General features: G+C 41.5%; 1 protein-coding gene across 1 annotated transcript in view; it reads left to right on the top strand.

The window, feature by feature from the left end:
• SORCS3 (sortilin related VPS10 domain containing receptor 3) overlaps window positions 1-24121 on the top strand; it is a 300335-nt gene that overhangs the window by 80253 nt on the left and 195961 nt on the right. Inside the window, exon 2 of the mRNA XM_061458813.1 lies at window positions 12135-12202. Within this exon, the coding sequence (XP_061314797.1) occupies window positions 12135-12202 (68 nt within the window). The remainder of the gene's footprint in view (window positions 1-12134; window positions 12203-24121) is intronic.

Here is a 24121-nt window from a genome sequence, read left to right as displayed (position 1 = left end):
AAATAGGGAAAAATATTCACTCTGTATTGTCTGTGCTTCTTACAAAGCTTATTTCCTTGGCAGGCACAGAACTGGTAACAGGTTGCTTTAGAATATGGGTTGTCTGGCTTGCGTGACAAACCAGAGCTCTGATTTGGAGATTCAGGTCCCTCTTCTGTCTTTATTCTCCCTCTTAGGTCCTGGGTATATTGCAGGCCTATTGTAGCCTCTTGGTGCCTGGAGGAATCCTCAGCCCTAAGTTAGTTTCCCATGGTAGGACATCTTAGGGGCCTGCTCTTTCAGCTGACATGGAGGCAGGCATCCCATCAGTCCCTTGAATTCACTGGTTTGAATGAAGGAGGAGAAACCATGGTGTGTTCCTTCTCTTAGGCAGACAGTGCAGCACCTGCTCATGTTTCCTGTTTTGCTTGCTAGGAGGCTGCTCTATATCTGAGAGAGGCTTTTTACAGGCTATTGTGATATAGATTATGTTCATTCTTTATTACTAATGTAGCTGTAGTCTGAAATGGTTAAATGCCAGTTGGAGGCAAAGCTTGAATCCCATGGCACCTGCCTACTGTGAATGTCCATCAACTGGCTCCTATAGTTCATTCAGTTATCAGGCAGAATCCAAACAGCTCTCACCTCATGGTGCTTAGGGCTGCTCTCTGGAGGGAATGATGTGCAAGCTTGAATGCCTCGTAAAGAAGGGAGAACATGAATTTTGGGCTTAAGAATTCTCTATCCCCCATTCTGTTGTGTATCACTGAAGCTGTTTCTAGTGTCTTGCATAGGCCAATATGTTGTTAGCATACCTGTTTCTCTGGATTCCATAGGAAGAACAGAAGTTGGTTTTGTGCCCTTAGATGAAGGAGGATGTTGGATGTGCACAGAGAAATCTTTCATAGCCCAGTTTCTGGAGATACTTGGAGAACCAAATTTCATGGAAGTCTGCTTGATAAGGCCCTTCAAAGGAGACAACATCAGGGCTGCAGGGGCATTGCTGCTCTGCACAGGAAAAAAGACAGGAATTTGCCCAGAGAGAGTATGTTTTCACAGCAGCACATGAAAATAATTTTGCTTAACTACTTAATAATACAACACAAAGAAAGATAATAAAAAAGCTATGCAGCTATGGCACCAGGAGCTCAGGCACTGCAGTGCTGATGAAACATGCACATGATGAATACAGAATAAAAATGAAAATAAATACGATTATTAAAATCAAGAGTAAAGATAAGTTCAAAGGAATACGAGTAGGAAAAGGAGCTGCTGGGGCAAAATTTGACCTTACCACAACTGAGCCACTAAGTTTCAAAGTAGGTTTGGGCATCTGCAGATAAGAACTGCTGCATAAACATAGGTTCAAGGTCAGAAGATTGCAGTCAATTAGACAGACCACGTTTTTATTACCTTAATATATAAGATAATCAGATCATTTTCATCTTTGTTGAATCTATAATAATGTAAAAATATGTTAATTAGCTAGTTAGCACTCAAACTGTTGCTTCTGACCTTTTGTCTTTGGAGAGCCCTGACTCATGCTTGTCTCTTACCTCCAGCACTTTCAAGTCCTTTGTGTCCTGCTCAGCCTGACTGACCTAAGTTGCCTGTGGTAGCTACTCATACATTCTAAATTCTAATATAAGTGATATTTTTTACCTTATTCTTTTTGTGATGATTATCGTAATTCACTTTCCTTACTATTTAATTATATTTATAAATACTCTGCCTACACATATTTAAAGAATTATGATTAAATCATGGGTTTCTACTAATGATTTTACAGTCATTCAAGGTCAGGTATTACATGTGGAGGAATATTTAAGTATTGAGCTTAAGTGCCTGCAGAACTGTAACAGAACAATTTGTGCATTTTTCTCTTTTTCCCTCTGTGCCTACACTTGTCAGATGCCAAGATGCAACAATCCTTATTTCCCTGGGCTGTTTTGAGGAAGGGAAATAAACTGAAGTCTAAGGTACTTGGATGTTTTATAATAGACGTCCAGTGGCAGGAGTGGAAGGTCTTTCAAACTGGCTATTAAAAGCAGATGCAAGGGTTTGTCTCTCAAAAGGCACATCCTTTTCTTTCATGGTAACATCTATGAAACCCCAAACTTTTGGACTATTTCCCCTAGAGGGAGAAGGATGTTTTCTCAGAGTAATATTGTTAAAATTTGAACAATAATGTCTCAGAATAATATTACCATCACAAATTAATCTCCCTGCAGGTGGGTGAGCTGACATCAAAATTGGGAATAGTTGACAGGCTCCGATACTCTGCCACTCTGAGTGCCAGGGCAGTGACCGGGCTGCACTGCTCCCATGGTAGCTTCTCCAGCCCCCATCTCCTGCTGTCATGTTGGAGACAAAGCTCCTTGTTTCAGGGAGCACAACAAGCATGTGTTTCTGTGACATGGCACCTAATTCCCTGTTGCTGTTCTCCTAAGGTAGCAGTGAGGCATTTTCTGATGATCAAGTAAATCTTTGGGTCCTAGACATGAGGCTGGAAAGAACTTCAGCAGATTACTCAGTCCATCTCCTGTCCTCGGGGAGAGAGGGAATCTCTTGCCCATGCTCTGTTCCACAACAGTTATTTGAGTTGCTAATTGGAATCTGAGGAAGATCAATGATGTTTATATATGTATATGTACGTGTGTAGGGGAGGATGAAAGAGAAAGAGAATTGAGAGTTCCTGAATAGAGCCTGGAATCTGAAATGCAAGAACAATAAGTGGCTTGAATTTTCTTGAAAAATCAACTCTGTGGGAACTTCTTTCTCTCCTCCTTTCAGAAATGATGCTGGAGAGAAACTCTTCATCAGGGACTGTAGCAACAGCACAAGGGGTAATGGGTTCAAACTTAAAAAGGGGAAGTTCAGGTTAGATATAAGGGAGAAATTCTTTACTGTGAGGGTGGTGAGGTACTGGCACAGGTTGCCCAGAAGTGGTAAATTCTCCATCCTGGTTAGTGTTTAGTGCCAGGTTGGACAAAGCCTTGGGTGGCATGGTCTAGTGTGAGGTGTCCCTGCCCATGACAGGGTGTTGGAACTGGATGATCTTAAGGTCCTTTCCAACCCAAACCATTCTAGGATTCTATGAAATGGCTTAGACACAATTTTCTCCACATAGTTTAATATCCTTTTTGGATCCAGTCAGTCTTGCCTTCAGTCCTCAAGGAAACCGCTTACCTGATGGACCTGATGGCTGTAGTATATTCCCTTCTGTTAGCCCTCTACCCTGCTTTTTTCTCGCGAACAGTCCTGTGAAAAAAGTGTACCTACACTTAATTTCAAGTCATTCCTTATTTTTTGGGTCCCCATGTCTGAAGCTTTAGATGGTGCTTCAGAAGATATGTGACTCTACAGAGTTAAATTGCTATACAAAATCTGCTGGTCCACAGATTGTATCAGGAGATAATTGGAACAAGAATGAAGCCAGCAAAGTAACTGGGGGCCCTTTTTTCATTTTCTTCTTAACTTACGTAAAGATGTGCACACAGCAGCTTTAAAATGAAGACACAGAAGGGGAAAAAAAGGTAAAGTTCCCAAGGCTTTGATGGAGGCTTCTTAGCAAAGGGGAAGAATTGGGAGATATGATGCAGCATGGGTTGCTGGATCAATAAAAATAAATTATGAGTTCTTTGCTATCACCTCTTATAATGTATGATAGGGGATGCTTAAATCATATTGCTGCCTGCCAGGAGAGATTGTATTTATATTTAACTGAGTTACACAGGGATAAAGCTCAGGCTTCTGTTATTTTAGGCAATCTAGATGTCTTTTCTGGTGATAAAGTGTGTTCATGTGAAGCAAGGCCATCCTGAAAAGCTGGGAAAGGTTCTCTGGAGCACAACTGCCTTATCAGGGAGACGGGTCAGATAACTTTGGGGGTCTTTTCTGTCTCTGACTAATGCTACTTGCAAGCTGCTGATGGTTTTGGTGTGTCCATCCTCCCCTCCAGTGTATTCTAAGGGTCTGGAATTCTGCTTAAATGTCTCCTGTGTTTTACTGCTGTCCTCAAAAAGGTGACGAACTCACCATGCCTTTCCCAGACACTCTCTCCTAATGGTGTGTGGTTAATCATTCTAAAAATATTTAGCTTTTATGGAGTGATTGCCCTCCAAAGAGGACAAAGGTTTTATGATCTGACCCGTTAGCTATGTTTAGGGTTCTATTGCAGCCTCTGGATCAGAGTCCAGCTGTTCTTTAAGGGCTGATAACCTTGTTGGGGGCCTTCCTTCCTTTTATTTCCTTAGAAAGGAGGTGTTAAGAATGTGGTTTGTGTGTGTGTGTGCTCTAAAGGTAAGCATGTAGGAATGCAGGAAGTATATTTGCTGAAACTGAAGCAGAATTTACCAATGTTTGTTTGTTGGGGTTTGGGTTTTTTTTTTTTTGCATTTCCTTGGAAAAAATGTACATGGGGGAGATTGTTCAAATTTAATGTCTAGTGGAGATGGAAGAGCAATGTAGCTGATGTGCAGGTGCTATACAGCTAGTGGCTATGAATACCCCTTGTCTGGGTGATAGCTGAAATCTGGTTTAGGAGGAGGAGAATCTGGCTTCTTTTGTCATGTTATTGTGAAACATTATAGTCGGATTCCTCTGAGTCCTGGAGGCATTAGTCATTGCTTTGGTGGTGGTGTTGCTCAGCTGCATTCACAACTATGGCATGGACTTCTGTGTGCAAGGCACCTCTGAACATATCCTCAATTACAGTCCCGACACCAAAATGTTTAAAACCAAAAGCATGAGAAACTCTGTTGGGTTCAATTCAAAATCCTTTCTAGTTTATGTGAGGCCAGAAAGGTAAATCCATGACACTGGAAAAGGTGTCTGTCTCAGTGTTGATACCAACAGGTGATTTTTCTCTGAGAGGCTGGGCTTGCCCTTGAATTACAAAGCAGGGAACCAATGTACAAAGATCCTGCCCTGCTCCTGCTGGCGCTCATATGCAAGGAGGGAACTGGGCTTTCCAGAGCTGGCTCTTTCTTCAAAGCACTGCAGTGGTTTTGGTTTTTACCCCCCTCAAATTCTGTACATTCACTGCAAGCCCTCTAAATGGGAATTTCAAACTGCTGCCTATATCCTGGGGGTTCTTTTATGAAGATAATGTGATCTGTCCCCAGCGTCCCAAGGGAATCCATAGGAAGACTTCTCAGTGCTCTGGCTCCTGCTGCCTGATTTACATGGAAAGGGAGGAGGAGAAGGGACAGAATGAGCATACGCTGGCAGTTTTTGTACTAGAAAATGAAAAGCTACACAAGCAAAGAATGATAACAGGAGAATATATTTCTTTTAGTTACTGGTTCTTGTTTTGAGGATGAATTTGACAGTCTCAGCTGTTCAGAGATCACAAGTTCACTGGAACATGTTTTGCTTTTGTGTGTGATCTTGGGACTTGTCTCTTTCAATTTCAGAGGGTTCTTTTGTCTGCGCTGCCTGAAGCCACCCACAGATCTACATCTCTCTAGAGATTAAAAAAAAAAAAAGAGAAAGAATAAAAAAAGAGGAAGTATTTTGCTGCTGCTTAAGTTGGCATCACTTTACTCGTGTAAAATTGTTGCTCTGATTTCCAGGGGCAGGCTTTGGCCTGTGTTTGTTGTTGGTACGTCTATTGTTTTCTTCTCATGTCTTAGGATGTGCTATTCCTTAACCTCTAGCATTTGGAGATATCTTTTCTTCAGCTGCACTCACCAGGCAGGGGGAAAGAAGGTAGATGGTGTTTAAGGTGTAAGTGTTCCTTTTTTTACTAATTGTTCTGTCTTAGTATGGGTGAACGTGAATTGGTGCTTTATCTTCCTGGTGATGCCTCTTAGCTTAAATTAACAAATGTGTTGAAGTGGATTATTTCAGCTACGTTAAATTCCTGGATGAAGACTCTTTTTCATGATAAAGCGGTCTTTAATTTGACTTGTCTGATGTATTTGCAAAATGAATTGAACCGAACTCTTAGAAGTTGATTTGGATTCTTTTTCCACATAAAGAATCTCTTAATCTCTCTGCCTCTGGTTCCTTATCAGTAAAACAAAGATGACATTACTTGTCTTGTTTCACAGGGGTCATGCTTGCAGAATCTATAAACACCTGTGGAATTTAAGTTCCTCAACTGCAGATTTTGTAGTAATGCTATATGGCTCTCACAGCTGGAGATGGCACTCAGGTATTGGCAACTGCACTCGGATCTCCAGGGTAAACAAGGACGGTGATGTGTAGTGTGATCACACACATGCGTGTTTTTGAGGGTGCATTTGTGTGAAGAGATTTTTGTGGGACCAAGGTTATGTAGTAATTAGTTTTGAGAACCACTCTGCCTTGGTCTGGGAAAATACCTTTACTGCCATGGAGCTAATTTTCTTCAGAGCTGCCTATGTCATGCTGTGTTTTGAAGTTTTGGCCAAACCAGTGCTGGTAATACACCGGTATGTTAGGTATAGCTGAGCAGTGCTTCATAGTGTCAGGATTTCCGTTTCTCACTGCCTGCCCTAGTAGTAGCATGGGGGCAGTCAAGAAATTTGGGAAGGGGTATAGCCAGGACAGCAGACCTGGAGAGGTATTCTCTCCCAAATAGCACCATCAGTAATAACAGCTGTAGAGTAGTCTTCCTGAAATAGTCATTGTTCAGAGGCTGGCTTTGCATTGTTCTGCTGTCTTCACTTCACGCTGTTTGTGTCTTCACTTATTAAACTGTCTCTGTCTGGAATTACAAGCTTTTCTCACGTTTGCTCTTCTGGTTCTCTCCTCCACCCCATCCCCCCGGGGTGGGGAGAGGGTGTCTTGGTGGGTGCTTAGTTACTGCACCACCACCAAAAAACCCCAAACTGAAACAAGCCAACCCCAAAGAAAGAAACAGCTAAGGACCTCCAAAGAGCAGTGCTGCTGGCTTTTAGGTCCCAGAGCATTTTAAGCCAATTTACCTTCAGCAGTTTACTGATACTGGTTCCCAGTAGCTTGTGGTTGTTCACATTTGAAATTTACTTGTTGGGTACTGTTGCTCTCATACAGACTGGGGAAAGGCAGATGAAAATTGCAGCCAAGCATCCTGTGGCTGGTGTGTTTGGGGAGAAAAGGTTGCAAACATCATGGGAGTAGCTGTTGTAGGCAGGAAATGGAGACCCCAGCATGCCATAGGAAGTGAGCAAAGCGCTCACATTTTTCACATGTACATCTGTCAGTGATCTCTCTGTTGTGCTGTGTGCTCTGCCTAGTGCTCATCTCTTTGCTCATCATTAATTAGCCTTGGTAAACATGTGTACATGGCTACTGATGAGTCGTATTAATCTCTGTTCTGATATAGCAGGATCATTTAGAGAGGAGATGAGTCTCAATAAGTGGATCAGTGCTGGCCTTTCAGGTGTCCTCCTGTCTCTAATACGAGCATTACCTGATACAGGAGCATTATCTGCCTTTGATGCAGCATTGTTTGGTTGTTATGAAGTTCTTGGCAACCTGTTGAAGGAAGTGCAATGCTTTACACTCTAATCTGTGGGAAACAGTTATATATTCCACTGTGGGGTATATGTAAAGTACTTTGACAGTTTAAAATTCACAGGATCTGGAGGAGGGTTTAATGAACTAAAGTAATTTTCCTTTATAGTAAAATTTTATAGAAATAAAATATTGTTACGCCACCAAATACTCTGAAGAGCTTTTGAGCACTTCTGTGATTTATGAATTTGGAGATTCCTAATAATTATCTGAACAATAGGGATCCCTTCAGGGATGTGTTTTCGAGATGGAATGACATCTGAGCTACCATTCCTGGTTACATTTTTTTCTGCTTTCATGCCAGGCAGGTTGTGTCAAGACTCAAGGCTGCTGTATTGGGCCATCTTGGAGACTTGCTGGCCTTATTTTAGAGAACAAGTCCATCATACTAAATCTGATTTTAGTGGTTCAGTATACTATACAGCATGATGAAGGTATTTTTCAGTGCCAGAGACTCTCAACCTGTAATGTAGTCATTGAAGATAAATAACTGACAGGGTTTGGCATTTTTGTCATGCAGACCTTGTAGCAGGGTATTCAGCAGTTTTGCTTCTGCAGAGCAAAACATATGGGCTGTGGAGCAGCATGTGTGTAAAATAAAGTGCATAAGGAAACTCTTTTAGGACTGGAATATCACTTGTTTCCGAAGAAAATATATTTTTCTGATTATCCTTTCTCCATTCCCCCTTCTGTCTAGAAAACCCAAACAGTTTATTGAATTATTCAGGTCATTTAGTTTTGTGTAAGCTCAGCTTGAAATTGCATTTTCCAGGGGGGTTGCATTGCCTTAAGGGAGTTGTAATTCAGCCTGGCCTATTTCCTCCCTCCACGCTGCAGGCTGGCTTTCCCTTTCTCCATTCTCAACCAGCTAAACTGCTTGGTGCCCCCAGGGATACCTGCGCGGGGGGGGGTGTGGGGGGTGTGTGTCCTGGGAAGCAGAGTGTGGCCCATAGGACATGGGAGAATTTCATATCTGAGCTGTATTCCCTGAAGTGAACAGTATGACCCTGGAGAAAAATACAGTTCAGCATTGAGCTGACTTGAAATTAATTTTGGGGAGATTGGTTTGATAAACAGAAACAGTTTAATTTGGCACTAGAAGGGTGTTTTATTTACTTTGATTAAAGAATGCCTAAGTGTAAGTTTTTGCTGTTTCTGAACCAATATCTCTTGAAACTTTTTTAGTTTTATTTATTTTTCTCAGAGTAAAATGCTTTCATCTTAATTTAAGTTGAAGAATGGGCATTTTCCCTCAGTTCAGGGAAAGAAAACATTTTCTTTTGTTTTGAAATAGTGCATTAAATGTGAAATTGCCAATTTTTAATTGAATTCAGCTTTTAAAATGAAAACCATCAAGATTTTCACGCAAAATTATCCTGGCACAGAAAAGCCATGGGTATTTTTTAGCGCTGACGAAAACATGCTAAGCCTCTTCAATTGCAAAGTAGAAATTGGAAACAAATGTCTCAGCTTGAACCAATGAGGTGTGTAGATACTCTTTTTCTCTCCTGTCAGAATTCAGTTTGGAAAATATGTCCTATTTTCCTTACATCTTGTTTCATTCTTTTTCAACTAAAGCATTCAAATAACATCTTAGAAATTCTGGTACTTGCCCACATCTGCCCCTGATATCCCTGCTTCTAGTTTCTATTTATCATGGTTCAGGCAACATGATGTGGATGCCTCAGAATTGCCTCTTGTAACACTTTAAAGATTCCTCTGCTATGCCATGTCAAAAGCATCCCATGAAAACAACTGGGGAACCAGTTGTGCCTCTAAGGCTTTGTGTCTTAACCACATGTGATACGTCCATAGTAGATAATTTTGCTCTGTAGTCTCACAATGAAGTGCTGTGGGGGAATGTTTTTTCCCAGCTTTTCTAGGGAAGGTTCAGCCTCTCCAGTCCTCTCTGGTTTTGAAACTCTCAAACTAATGCAAGAGTTGCTTTTATTGAATCTGAAGTATCTTGTCTCAAAAACAAGTGGGGACAATGTGGAGGCTACATGGGGTTATGGTGCAGGAGTGTTGCCTGACCTGGGCCTGTTTGGTTGCTGTAGATGACTGTAATGTGTATTACCACTGCCTACGGTAACTCCTGCCATTTCCTAGGCCTTTTGTGAGATTTAATTGCAAAGGGATGCTTGGGCTTTTGTTTTCCCTGAATTAACAGGCAGAGCTGGATTTTTGTTAGTGGTTCTGGGCAAAAATCCAGAAAAGCTGTACTAAACAAAGTGCTTTTACTTTGGTTTTATACCCACGTGCTGAGTAGGATTCAACCTACTCCTGTAAAGCTGCTGTTATCCTGTGGTTTGCAGGGATTGTGCTAGAGAAGTGACATCTTCAAAGATATAGGGCATAGGAGATCTGGGAAGAGGCACACAAAGAGCTGGGAGAGTATGGATGCTGCCTTTAGTTGTAATTGCAACTTCAGGTGGAATTACTCTGTTGAAATTCGACCAGAACAAAGAGATTGTATTTAATAGGTATAGGACTGGATCCGGGATCCACTGAACTCAGCAGACACCATCCTGCTGTCTTCAGTATGTCTAGGTTCTGAAACTGGAAAGCTAACTTTGTGAAACCTCACCATAGTCCTGAACACTAAGAAGGGTGTCATTTCTGGCTGGACAGGGCTTGTGCTGTGGTGCAAGCAAGAGACTCTGGAGAGGGGTCCTGTCTGAGCCCCTGTGGAAATACAGGGAACACCCTAAAAATGTTGCTTTCATCAGGTTTTAGCTGGGAGCAGGCACGGCCCCAGTTGGGGCACATTCCAGTTGATGTAAAGGGAGGGAGCATACAAACCTGGGTTGCTGCAACTTGCGGCTGGCTCTTCCTCCTTTGTATAGCAAGGAGTATGCAGGGTTTTAGTTGTGATAAAAAAGGATATTGTTCTTATTTCCTCACTGCACAGCATTGGTTTAGGCTGACATGAGCTTGCATATGCTGGCTCACATCTGCCTGGCAGGTTTCTTTTCACACCCTGCTGGAAACAGCTTGGCTTTTATCTTCCTCCTAAAGGTCTCTGCATGGGGAAATAAAGGGACAAAATGCAACTGGGGACAGGGACAGGAAAAGTGAATCCAGTAGAGAGAGGAATGCTCAGAGCATCTATTCTGAAGCCATTAAATTGGCACTGACTGCATAGTCACGTACCAAGGTCCCTTACAATTTGAACAGGTCTTTTCCTGGTATTATGCTGACAGTAACAGGCTACTGCAGCCATTGTGATATTGATTAATCCTTTGGCATTTTTCTGCAAAGGTTTAAACTCCTCACCAGCAGCCTTTCGGCTGGGAAACCCAAATGAAAGGTGTGGCAGGTCCCACTGCTGTGGGGGGAGGAGGAGGGAAGGACATGTGGCTTTTGTAGTAGAAAAGATCCTTCTTGTATAGGAAAACATTAATGAACTCAACCCTTTGGGTCACTTCTCTCATTTGGACCAATCTTTTAGATACTGTGAAGTATCTGTTAACAAAACAAACCCCGCCCCTCCAAGCCTTTACTAAAAATGTCCCTAGATGCTTTTACATCCCAAGCAGATGCAAGAGAAACTAACCTGTTCTTGAATCCTGCAAGGAGGAAACCAAGCTGAAATGTTAAAATGACGCAAAACTAAAATGAAGAGATGCCACAAAGCATTTCTGAGGCTGGTCCTGTAGAATCTGAGGGAATGAACTGTGTAATATTAGTTATCTTAAAAAAGCAAGGAACAGGTGCTCAAATGCTCTTAACTTCCACTGTAGAATCAAAGGTTCTTCCTTGCCATCCTGTCTGAGCCTGGGAGCTTGCACAGAGGCTCACAGGTTATCTGAATGCATAGTCACCCTTCTGGGACAGAAGGGCATTGGGCAATGTAGGTGGTACATAGAATTAATTTACCTGTGAAATCTGAGGTCAGAGTACCAAGGATATCAGAGAGATGTTACATTCCCCTGTGGTCCCACATGTGCTGCTTAAGTCCCCTCTCCTCTTACCTCAGCTTTGCAAGTTTATAACTCAAGAGTGTTTATAGCTTGTCAGAAAGTTAGTCAGTGGGCCCTGAAGGGTCTAACTTACCTTGAGCACTAAAGATATAGTTGAAGCTTTGCCTTGCTCGGTATCTAAGCTGAATATCATCCTCTGTGTCCCTCTATTTTGCATAAGGGTGATAGCATGTGGAAAATCCCATGCTATTGGAGTCAGTGACAGCAGGCAGAGAACAACAAAGATCATTCTGGGCAAAATGGACTCTTTTGCTGGATGGGGATCTTCATAAACAAGCTTGCCAATTCTTTCCATGGAGAATCACCAGTTTGTGGTAGAACAGGATAAAAAGGCTGTCATTTCTGATTGGGCTGTTGGGTTAAAAGGGCACATCTGATAATGTCCCTGACCTTGAATAACCATAGCTGTAGAGAGGGCAGCTCACAGTGTTTGATTAATTCCTGTTGGCATGTTTTATTTCAAATGCAAAACATTTTTGAGATTAAAATAAATGTTACTGGTTGCATGATGCATTAAGATAATGATTTTCTTTTTTAAAAAAAACTTGATCCTATAATACTCTAATGGATAAATGCTAAGCTCTCCTTTGAGACAGATGCCTTGTGTTTTGTTAAACAGTCTAAAGGAATTTTTTTTTTTTCTCTTTCTTTTCCCTTTGTCTTCCTCCCTCCCTTTCCCTTCCCTAGGTGATTCTCATTCTGACAAAGCTCTTTGACTTCAACTTGGGGAGCGTGACAGAGAGTTCACTGTGGAGGTAAGTGGATTGTAGAAATCACAGCCTTGGGCATGGAGGGGTTGCACTGTACCTCCTGTAAAGTGGGAATCTGGGCAAGAGAGGATAGCTGAGCTGATCAGGGGAGGAGGTGGGAAGGATTCTGAAATAACGGGACTTGCTTTTTGGAAAAGGGACACGTGATTAAGAACACATTGGTTTGATGAAGTGAAGGCTGTAAAAAGGAGGGTTTCTGGATGTAAGGGCACTTCCCTGGCACTTCCATGGCACAGAGAGAAACTTTTGTTCTCATCTTTGAGTGCCCTTAGACAACTCTCTTAATTCCTCAGAGTCTCTAGGAGACAGTGAGAACAGCCTCTATAGATGGTACATGCTTGCTAGCACAAGATCTGAGTTGATATGCCCCGCAATGCATGATATAATCTTAGCCACATTCATCAGCCCCGTTAGCTGAGATGGTTTTCTTGGCAGTGAATCTGTGTTGCCTTGGGCTGTAAGGGCAATAGCCACTAAAGGACTAAAGATGTCACAGTGAGGTACTGGTGTCCTTGCTATGGACAGACTTGGATAGTGTCATGTACTTGCCATGCTCCCAGTCTGGTGTGAGAGATGGAGCATCCTGGCCTGCAAGAGCATGCTGAAGGACAGAGGGTGTGTTTGTAAGGATGTGCGTGCATTTAAAATAAAGAAATAAATAAAAATCCTCCCTGCTCCCCAAAACCACCCCTATTAATAGGTCATTTCCTTGCTCCTTGATTTCTGAAATCACCAGTAATTTCTGCCTGTTGGGGATTGCTCTCCCTCCTAACATCCTGCTTGTGGTGTGGAAATGCTATGCCTTTAATCTAAGTGTTATTAGGTGTTTTTTACCTTAGGGACAGTTAAAAAAACCAAGAAGGCAGCCATGGTTTGTGGGAGACCAAGTGCCTTATGTCAGATTTAGCTGGTGTATTACAGCCATTGCACAAACCTGCTGAAAGTGTAGTTGGTGGAACTGTCAATGCACTGTAGCTACTGCTCCAGCTGTGAGCAGCTCCTTGGTAGATGTTCTCTTGTACTTCTTTCTCCCCAGCTAATTTAAAAGCCCCTGCTTGGAGCAGAATTTGGGCATGATGCAGGCTTATTCCTGTTAATGTGTTTAATGTTAAGTAGAGCTCTTGAAACTTCTCAATTTGAACAGTACTTCCAAAGCCTAATTGAGCTGTACTATGGTAATCTGCAAAAGTATAAATAACTAGGCAGCTAATAAGAGAGAACACAGTCATTTCCACTTACCGTGGTACTTAGCAAGGTATTAAAGCCTTAAAAAACTTTTGCCTTTTTACCTAACAAGTACAAATAGCACTGTGATTGTGCTTTAAACATAATTGCCAAGCAATCTACTCTGCATAAGTAATGCAACAAGCAGGCATATCCTGTCCTAATACTAAACTCACAGTGTCACCTGAGCTCTGCAGAAAGGTAACAGCAGCATCCTTTTTGGAGTCTTCCCATAAGGACAGTTACGTAGTTCAGTGTCAGTACAACTGAATGCATCCAGTATTGGTCAGCTGGGGAAACATACTGATTTATGTGCATGTTTCAGTGTGTTCTGGGGCATTTCTGTATCTTTTCTGCAGTGAAGTAGGGGCCAGTGTGGGGCCTAGAGACTCGGAGATGTTGAGAAGTCAGAACCTCCTGGGTTCTCTTCCAAAGTCTATGAGGAAAGCTCAGGGTAAGAGCTCATAGGAAGAGCTCCTGGGCATTAAACCTTTGTTTCCCACATAGAAAATTCAGGATCAAGCCACGTTGCAATTCATAGGGGAGCATAGAGTCTTAGAGAGTAACTATGAATTTCTTTGCAAAGGACATTGTAGAAATGCAAATAGATACTAAGTGAAAGACTCCTTTTCTCTGGATTTTCTGTTCTATTTGCACAGTCAGGCCTCTGAATCTTTGCATTATTTAAACTGGTACTTTTTAATATTTTCTTTTAAATTTTGGAAACACTGAAAATTTCAAAAGGAGGATCTGTCTTTGCAGGGTGAATTTAAGCCTTCTGGAAATAGGCTTGCTTTCCTTAGTTACTTTTTGTAACTCCTTCCAAATCATCTTTGAGCCCTCAGAACCGAAGGGTCACAAACTGAATGCAACTATGAAGTACTTACCAGAAGGAGGTCTGGACTTTTCCAGGAGTTGTGTGGTTTGCTTTTGCTTCGGCTTGTTTTCCCCTCACCCCTCTTTTCTGGGACTACAACACATGCTTTCTGCTGACCAGGAGTGCTGCCCATCTGAGCAGTGGTGCTGCGTGATGTCTATTCTGAACGCTTGGCAAACACAGTTGCTTCCACAGGAAAGGAGAGTCTTTTGTGGCAGAAAGCAGCAAATCACATGGCCGTGCTTCAAAGGATGCTAAGATAGAGCAGAGTGCAATAAAATCTCCAAATATCATCTTGCCTCTGCCTGCTTCATGCATCAAAAGCTTTTTCTCAGTCCCCCCTGGGTTATAGCATGAGAGGCTTCTATTAATGGAAAACTGAATTGCCATATAAGAGAAATTTCTAATCCCTGCATCTAAATACAAAGACAAGTAAATCAATAAGAAAACATCCTGAATGTAATTAAAAGAGGGAGTGAGAGCAAGAGGAGAGAGGAGAATGAAAATTTACATTGGAAACTAATGTATCAGGCTGATACAAGTTTAGACAGAGGAAATATTGGTCAGCATTTAAATGCAGGAACACAGACATTACCGTAGTAAAAAAATCCATGCTTCTGGAGCCCAGGAAATCACAGAAAAGGCCTCCATTGCTACTGAAGGAGCCAGATTCAAGGAAAAGACACCCCCCCAGCCAGCCACATCCCTCCCCTTTGTGAATGCTGCATCTCTTCTTGGTCACAAGATACCTGTCAGTTATGGTTTTGTTTTTCCCTCTGAATTGAGTGGAGGTGATCATTTTCCTCCTGTGAAAGGAAGCTGCTTGACTGTGGTTGTACTTGTGATGGAGCGAAACATCAGGATTTGTGGAGAGAAGTCTTTTTGTAGATCAGCAAATATAACTGCAAAAATTTTTTAAGCTTTTCAGGCATGCAAACCCTTTATAAGTTCTCATTGCCTAGCAAAATATCCAACTGGATAGTTAAAAATCCAGCTATATCCTGCCTGATTTATGTAAAAGTGGATTAAAGGTTGGACTTATGCTTCTTGTCGATTTTTTTTTTCTCCCCACTAATATTATTTCTCCATGAACAAAAAGAAAACAGTTCTCCCTCTTAATCTGTAAACCTACATGGTTTTGATTTGAAGTACTGTTGGAGCATCTGTAATTCCCAAACCCTTTATAGGCTGGAGTCCCTGCAGCCTCATCGCCTATGATGAACTGTAAGCACACAGGAGTGATCTGCCATGAAATACGAACTCTCTCTGTAAATAATGGGGGCCAGGCTGTTTTACAGGAATTGTCCAAGAAGGCATCTGCTGAATAGAGGAGAATGTGATGGTTAGATATGCAGAATATGGTGTCTAAAAGGCACTGTTCCCAGCCAAGAGTTAAAGGGCTGGGTGCTGGTTTTTTTTTTTCCCTATTTTTCTGTTGAAAATCTCATGCAAATTCTATTAGAAGGATTTGAGAAGGGAAGATCCATTCAGTGGCTTATTTATTCAAATGTGCATGTTCATAATGCTTCCAGATCTGACCATAGAAATTGTGAGCGTGATAAATGAGTTTTGATTTGAGGTGTTTGCTATGTTCAGAGGTATTATATGGGGAGTTCTGTAGGTTGTATGGTAGGCAGCAAGTCCTTTCATTAGTTAGTCTTGTTGCTGTCCTGTTTTTTCCTTCTTGTGTTCTGAGTGTGACTAAATGGGAGGAATCTATTGAGCTCCTTTTCTTATTATGTGGGCCTTTTAGATTTCACAGGTTTTATGAGCGAAGGAAGAGCCTTGTGAATGTTTTCTCACTTGTTGCTAATGCTGTCTCCTGTTAAAGCTGTACAGGATTGAGATAGGTTTATGTGAACGTGACATTCTGGGTAATTATTTGAAGTTGCTATTGTAATATTTAAAATGTTTTCAAATGTTTTAGTCAGTGTGGGTTGAGCAGGTATTTCTGCGAAGATATCTGGAACAAAAGTTTTTCTACTGTTGCCATTTTTAGTATTCAGAACATATATAAATATTACATTTGTTATATTTATTTTATTTATTTGGATTGTAGTAGCTAAAAAGATAACCTCCATCCCAAGGGAGCTTTCAACCTCAGATGAAGACAAAGAGGCAACAGGGCCATACAGCAGGCAGAAGAAGCACAAGTTAGCAGGGCAATATTTATGATAGATGTGATAGCCATGACTGCATCACATCAGCTAATTAGGCAGTGGGGAGTAGTTCAGATTTTCTTCCGAAGTGTAAGCACTTGCATGTGTCATCTCTGAGTCCCTGCTGCCATTTTACCCACCTTTGATGGGTCCCCTGGAGTTTGCCTCCTCTGGCTCTCGTCCCAGTGAAATTATCTGATGGTACATAATGCCGGCCCATGCATTAACCCATACTCAAAGCTATGACTCATTCTGCTTAAGAGGCTAAAATGCTGATGAAGGAATTCTTACATATCTTTCTTCTTGTTTTCTTGTTTATTAACCAAGAAATCATGTTTCCATGGCATTAGTTTAAAATTCCCAAGCATCTTTTGTGCCTGAAGAGGTTGGTCTGTTGTCATAGACTCTGTGTTGAGTTATAAAAAAGAAACCTAAAACAACAAAACCCAACAAAACTCTTAGCTTTTCAACAGGGACATCTGCAGCTTCTAGCTTGGAGATGAGAGGAGTAATGGCGTGTTGCACGTGGAAGTGGCTTCAGAAAGGGCAACTCTGTAGGTGTGGAATGGAGAATGTGGTGTGAAACGCCACATCTCCCGTTTGGGAACAGAGGCTTAGTATCCTTGCTCTAAATGTAGCAGCCTCTAAGGTGGATGAATAAGAAGGCAGGGATCAGGATATTTGACAAGCCCAACTCAAATTTCCATATCATCCATAAAACAAGCTAAATCTGATATAGGTCATAACACAGCCAGAGCTTCCTTAAAAGAGTGTTTCGATCCCAGTGGCAATACATTATTTAGCCTGTGGTGCTTAGAATGACAACTTCTGGTTTGTGCCACAGCCTTTTTCTCAGTTCTGGTCAGGCTCCACATGTTTTGCAGTGGGGCATGGTAGTTTGCCTGGAATTTGCTGTATTGAAATGCAGTCTCCAGACAGCCACCATGACCAGCTGATATTTTCCTGCAGTATTGTCAAAGTTGATTATATTTATTGTTTTTCACTTTTATGCTGACAACATGCATCTTAGATACATGATATTTTCTGGAGGACTGTATTCAGGCAGAAAATTAATGGAGCTGGTTTTCAAAGTTGTAATGCTTCCCATTATTACATTTTGTTTGGCGTTTTTAAGCAATGCTGCAAAGTGCAGAAATTCTGTGCTGATAAGCAGAAGGGTTTCTTGTATCTGCAGTCAGCAGTAGGAGCATGAAGAGAAGGAGCCAGCTGAGTGTGCAAGTACAATCCTGACCTCTCTTGGATTTGAAAACCAGGGTGCTCAACTGTTTAGCATCTCCACTGTTGTTGTTTGTTAGATTGTATAAATAGCCTACCTCAATGATAGTTAGCTTTTTCAGGCTGTGGGAGGCACCTGTCAAAATCTTTGTGGTTGAGAGCTGCTAGGTTCAGACTATGTTTGCTGAAGAGCTAATGGGATGGGGAACTGCAGCAGATAACTGCAGCGTGAAATGAGAGTTGCTCCTTAGGGCTTCCAGCACCCTGAGTTGCGGTTGGAGTGGGCCTTCAGCAGCATCTCAAAACAATACAGTTCTTAACTTCCAGTATTTTTGCAAATTTGTTTTTTCCCCACAGTGGGTTATTCATTTTACCCTGGCTCAGTGCAGCCTGGCTGTCAGGCCTATCCCAAGATGCCATCTTGGGATAGGAGCCACACTTGAACTATTTGGGAGATGCACAATAGCTGCATGTTGGCTCATTCCTGAGATAGCTGCTGCCAAATGAAGATCGTGGCCATTTAATAAAGAGAAGTTCCTTGGTCCAAACAGCAAGGTAGTCACTAGCTGTGAAGAATAGAAACTGCAGCATTCTTGAGCCAAGTAGTTGTTTCTCCTCTGCTCTCATGCCTAAGTTCCTGCTTGTTTTGGAGAAACAGGTGGTGTTATCTTGCTCAGGCTGACAGACCAGGTTTGGCAGAGGCTCCTGACATCTGTATTTGTTCATGTGTCGCAGCAGGCATCAGAAAGTGGGTCACAGTTAATAAACAGGAGCAATAGAAAAAGCTTTACAGGTGAAAATAGTTGTTGAGTATCAGCAAGGAGAGAAATTAATGGGTAAAAGGCATTGCTTTAAGTTACACTGCAAGGATGCTAAATGTTCACAAAAGGCTACACATACGATGGCTTTTCTGTGCTCTTTTTGTAACTATTAAGAGTGATAAGAGGGTAGCTTATCTTCCTTGTAGTTGCTTGTTTGGGGGGGTATCTGTGACAAGAATGTTTGAAGTTGCTGGTTATCAGATGCTGATAACAATTGATCACCTTATCCCACTGTATAAAAGAACTAAGTATGACCTGATTAAAAGTACCTTTTCCATTTGACAGAATTCATTACTCTTCCAGTTGTGGCTTTCTAGAGGCTTTCTACTTTCTTATGGTTCCTTGCTTTAACAAACAATCACGTTAATATTGCTTCAGAGATCATGGGGACCAAGGGCGGGGGCAGTGCAAAATCCTGTAAAAAGTAGTAGCCCAGCAAATATGAGTCTAAAAGCTTTTGTATGTACCTTATATGTAGATCAAAGTCCCACCTTTGCTTATTAAGATGCCTTAGTCATCTTGTTTCATGGAGCTCATTTGTCTTTTGTGAACCAACCTTCAGGATGGTCCATTTGTTATGTCTCTTAATTGCTCCATCAACGACCTTTCTGTGGGGGTGTGGGATATCATCAGACAAGGGACCTTATGGATTTATTAATTTTTGTTTGCCAAAGAAGCTCTGAGACTAATTGCCAAGACTTCCCAGAAGATGTTAGTTTACAAATTTTAGTGACACTTATGATTTATTAATGTGTTCCCCCTTGCATCTGCTCATCCCTATTCCTTGGTGGAATTCTTGCTGAATCGGAGAGAATTAATAAAAACAGAACTGCAGATAGTAATGGTGGTTTAGCTAGGCTGTTAATTAAAAAAAATACTTGTCTTTATAGTGCTTCATTCATATCTGTGATTCTCTGAAGACAGAGGTAAGTCTTGGCTTTGACTGCATTCTGTCACGGAATCTCAATTTGGTGACATGTTGCGTGGTGGAGGCACCGAGGTTCACATTTACATGTAGCTCACTGTTCAACATGTGCTACACATCCTCGCTCTGTGCTTCATGCACAGATCTTTTGTAGCCTGAAAGTGGGGCTGCCTTGCTGAAGTTGTCAACCTCCAAACATATGGCTGTAGGAAGACTGGGCTGGTCACCAATGATGGATGATGCAGATATATTTGTGTGAGGAATGTGTTTGTTATATAGGTCTAGAAAGGTCATATGGTTGTACATCAGTTCCGATCTCATCAATAACTGGATTATTGGGATGTCCTTGTTAATAAGTAGGCCTGGGAATTTTTAACTGCATGTTTTTTTTCCTGGTTAGAGGCAGGGAAGCAAGAAGAAAAGGCAATTTATCAAATTCCCGACTTTTTGAGGGAATGTTTTTAGGACAAAGGAGAAATTCCATGTAAAACGTAGGGAGGGCAAAATCGAGCTGCTTTTTGTTCTAATTTTCCATGTTTCAGATAAAAGCCCCAGCCATCTCTCTTTTCTGCTCTCCCTCATAACTGGTGAATTATTCATGCTTCGCAAAAGAGCTCCAACAGGAGAGACTGAGAATCTCTCCAGGGAGAGACTGATACTAATCTTATGTGTGGAAGATCCAAGTTCAAGACCTTGCTCTGAATAAGTATAAAGGGAAGTGCTTTTTTATTCCGCAAGTAATTAAATTGTGTAACTCATTGCTACAGGATGTTGTGAGGCAGAAATAATAAAAGTGTAAATGGATTTCAGAAGGGGATTCAGTGAATTAATGGAGGATATTTCTGGCAGTGGCTGTTAAACGTGATAGTGTGGCCATAGCCTGTGGCTTACATAAATTATTTAATGATATAACATTCAAGGAGCAAACAGGTCTACAGCTTTTGTATCAGTGTTGCAGAAATGTCATCCATTTTTTTTTTGTTATCTGTTCTTCACCAATGAACTGTCATGCTTTAGGTACTGAAATGGAATAGCAGGGATTGCACTGGAGACTTGATATGGCACAGTATTTTAGTGGTCTGGGGATTTGGAGATCTCCAAGTCAAGAGAGCTGGGTGAGAGACCATGGGAAGAATCATTCTCCCTTTGATTATACATTTCCCAGAATATTTTGTGGCAAGTTAGCAGGTAATACAAAATTTTTATTCTGACCTACTGTGGCTGTCTTATTCAGCCAAGAGATCTGAGTCTTCTACACTACAGGTAGGCTCTCCATTGATTGCCCAGCTGGTGGCTATCTTGGATGCTATCACATTTCCTTAGCAATGTTATTTTATTGGAATAAAAGTATATTTGAAACTGTTTAAAAATAAACCAACAACAACCACGAAAACAGCAAAAAACCAAGCAACCCTTCACTCCTGACTACTTTTAACATAATTTAATTTTCCAACCATTCCTATCAGGCACACAACTGAGTTGTTTGAAATTTAAGCCTGTCCAGATCTCTAGTCTTTCCATGCCAGAAAACTAGATGATGTAATGGGAAATTTAGGGAATTTAACACAAAAAGATGTTTCTGGTGTTGATACAATGATTTCAGTCTGAATTAATAGAATTTATTGTGTGTTTGCAGGGAAAGTAGTTTAGGGAGCTGGAAGAATATGCTTATCCCTGGTTTTGCAGCTTATATATGCTATATTTAATGTAGTTTTTCTGCCCTTATTAATGAATTTATTTGATTAGTGAGTTCCTCAAGAAGGGAGACATCCTGCCTTATCAGAAATGAATTTTGAACTCAGGTCATGTTCCCGAGCATTTACTCATGAAGAGAAGATCAGAGGAAGCTTTGCCAAAGGTGAATATATTTTTGAAGCGTCATAGTCCCTGTGAAGTCATCTTGTCAGGGATAGCAGGTAAAGTGTGTTTTGCCTACTTGTAGGTGCTTTGCCTACTCGTATCGAAAAGTAGCAAGGCAGCATTCAGGAGGGAGTTCGTTGCCAAGAACCTGCTGTTGCGGATCCTGTGGGTGTTGTGACTGTTGCTGCATCAGCAGAGCTGCATCTGTTAACAGGAATTGGCTATTCCATCTCTTCTTTATCATTTGGCGCAGCAATTCCACTGCTTTCATTAGAGAGCTGCTCCTTTTGTTGAGTTATCTCACATTCTAATTAGATTTGGATGCCGACTGCAAAACTTTTTTGCAGAAAGCCACACTTAAAGATGAATTTGTTTTGGCCTTAGCAATGTCTTTTACTGATGGCTCTTTACTGTGCAGAGGAATTTCATTGGTACAGATTAGTAGTAGATGTATTCAATGTGGACATGTGCCAGTATTAATGAAAGCCACACATTAAATTAACTTATAAATGTGTAAATAGGTAATTGCAAAATAGAACTTTCATAATAAGTTACGTAAGAATTTTCATACTAGGTCTGATCTAGGAGGACTTGGAAAGCCTGAAAAGAAGTGCCTAGAAAAGAATATGATAAAAATCCCACAAAAGTATGTGGTATAGATAAGATTTCTACTTAAGCAGGTGGAACATCTCTCATGTGAGGAAAGGCTGAGAGAGCTGCAACTGTTTAACCTGGTGAAGAGAAGGCTGGGGAGGATCTCATCAACGTGCGCAAATACCTGAAGCGAGGATACAAAGAGGAAGGAACAAGGCTCTTTTCAGTGGTGCCCAGTGACAGGGCAAGAGACAATGAATGGGCACAAACTGAAACTCACGAAGTTCCTTCTGAGTATCAGGAAACATTTTTTATTGTGTAGGTGATGGAGCATTGCCAGAGGTTGCCCATTAACGTTTTGGAGTCTCCATCGTTGGACATACTCAAAAGACATCCGAACTGGTCCTGGCCAACCAGCTGCAGGTGACCCTGCTTGTGGAGATGCTTGGACGAGGTGAACTCCAGAAGTCCCTTCCAATCTTAAGCATTCTGCGATTCTCTGAAGAATAAAGGAGCATTGGGCAAAGATTTAAAACAAGTGGAAGAATTTAATTCTTAGGACAGCACGCAGTTAATCTGTGGATCTCGTTGCTGGTGAATGTTTTGGTAGGTTCATATGGGTTCAAGTGGAGTCTAGATGAGTTCTTAGAAGCAACAAAAATCTGTCAAGGGTTACATTATATGTAGAGACTTCATCTGTGGCTCAGGAAATCCCCCAGCCTCTGATCAATTAGGTAGAGATAGGCATTGCCAGTTACTCTCCAGGCAGCCAGGGCTGGATCTGGAGCCAGCAGGTTCTTGCACTGAATAGCTTCTCTGTTGGTGCCACCTCATGGCTTGCTGTTGGATACAGTTCCTTTGTGCACACTGACCCTAGGCTTTTCATCAGCTTACATGATTTGTTTCTCTTTGAATAAGCTGTTCTTTTCCTTTCTCTTTGTCTCCCTCCTCCCCTGACTTTCTTTTTTCTTTTTCCAGTTAGGCTTGGGATCAAGTCGTATAAATCTTTGTACAATGGCCGGTAGAATTTAGTACTTTAACGTGGGTTGTATCTATTTATATTGGTGTTTTATTATGTTGTGTGTGTTAGTTTTTTTCCCCCAAATGCACTGCCATTTTATAATGGCTATAAATAATCTGAAGGATGGAGAAACATTGTTTAAAAAAGTGCAACAAATCCTTCCAGCTTTCTTTTAGTCTGGTCTGTCTCTCTCTCTCATTATCTCTGTGGTACATTCATTAGGCTCCTAATGAAGTTAATAAGTGCCCAGTATCAAGCAGTCACTTCTCCAAATAATATTTACAAAGGGCTCCGTTCCCCCCAGCCTGAAGGTAGCCTTTGATTTATTTACTTACCACATGTTCTTCATCTATAAAATCTGTCAGCCCATTCTTTTATAGTATATGCCTGACCGAGTGAAAATGAAAGCTTCTGTAAACTACTAGATCATGGGAAGCTAGTACATTTTTACATGTAGGGTTTCTGCCTCTGAATAAAAACTGAAAAGTTAGTGAGGCTATTCTGTAACCAGATTATTAGGGCTTGTGTCTGGGTCTTTGTTGGCCAGTTACTTTAAAGAATTGCTTCTGTAAATATTAGCTCGTATCCAGTTATTCCTGAAGCTTGCTGTCTAGATGTCTGAATCTAGCAACAGGCTACCTGGAAGAGCAAGGCATTCAGCATCCTGCAGGTCTGGTCAGGGTTGCAAATGTGGAGCTGTATTGGAATAGTTAGGGAATACTACCCCATGATAAATCTAAGAATGTTGTATGACATCTGTAACAGGACTATTGCATTTTCTTTCATGGATCTTGTAGTCTAAATTGGAGGATATGTGAGGAGGATGATAGTAGGAGACAGGTTACAGGAAGATGGCTGGGCTGTTCATACATACAATCATTACATCCAAGCCTTACCCCAAAAGTCAGGTAGTAGTTTTGCCCAGAGGTGAGAGGTACATTATGAACTTCCCTGGCTGAGTTCTGTTACATTTAAGATGTCACTGCCCTCAGCTATGTGTAACTACTGCCAGGAGTGCAGGGCTTCACAGCAGATTTAGCTAGGCTGAGTGGATGAGTGCAGCTCAGCTGTGCACCTTCCGATCGCAGGGTCTTGGCATGGACAGGCATACCTGGAATCTGAGTTCATACTGTGCTGTGCAGGGGAGCAGGGCAGGCAAACATAAGCTGGGGCTAGTACCATCTGTA

The sequence above is a fragment of the Pezoporus flaviventris genome, unplaced genomic scaffold (assembly GCF_033815535.1).
Source record: "Pezoporus flaviventris isolate CSIRO_AGI_PZ_B2104156 unplaced genomic scaffold, CSIRO_AGI_Pfla_v1 ptg000029l, whole genome shotgun sequence".
NCBI classification, from domain to species: Eukaryota; Metazoa; Chordata; class Aves; order Psittaciformes; family Psittacidae; genus Pezoporus; species Pezoporus flaviventris.
This window is presented reverse-complemented; position numbering and strand designations above follow the sequence as displayed.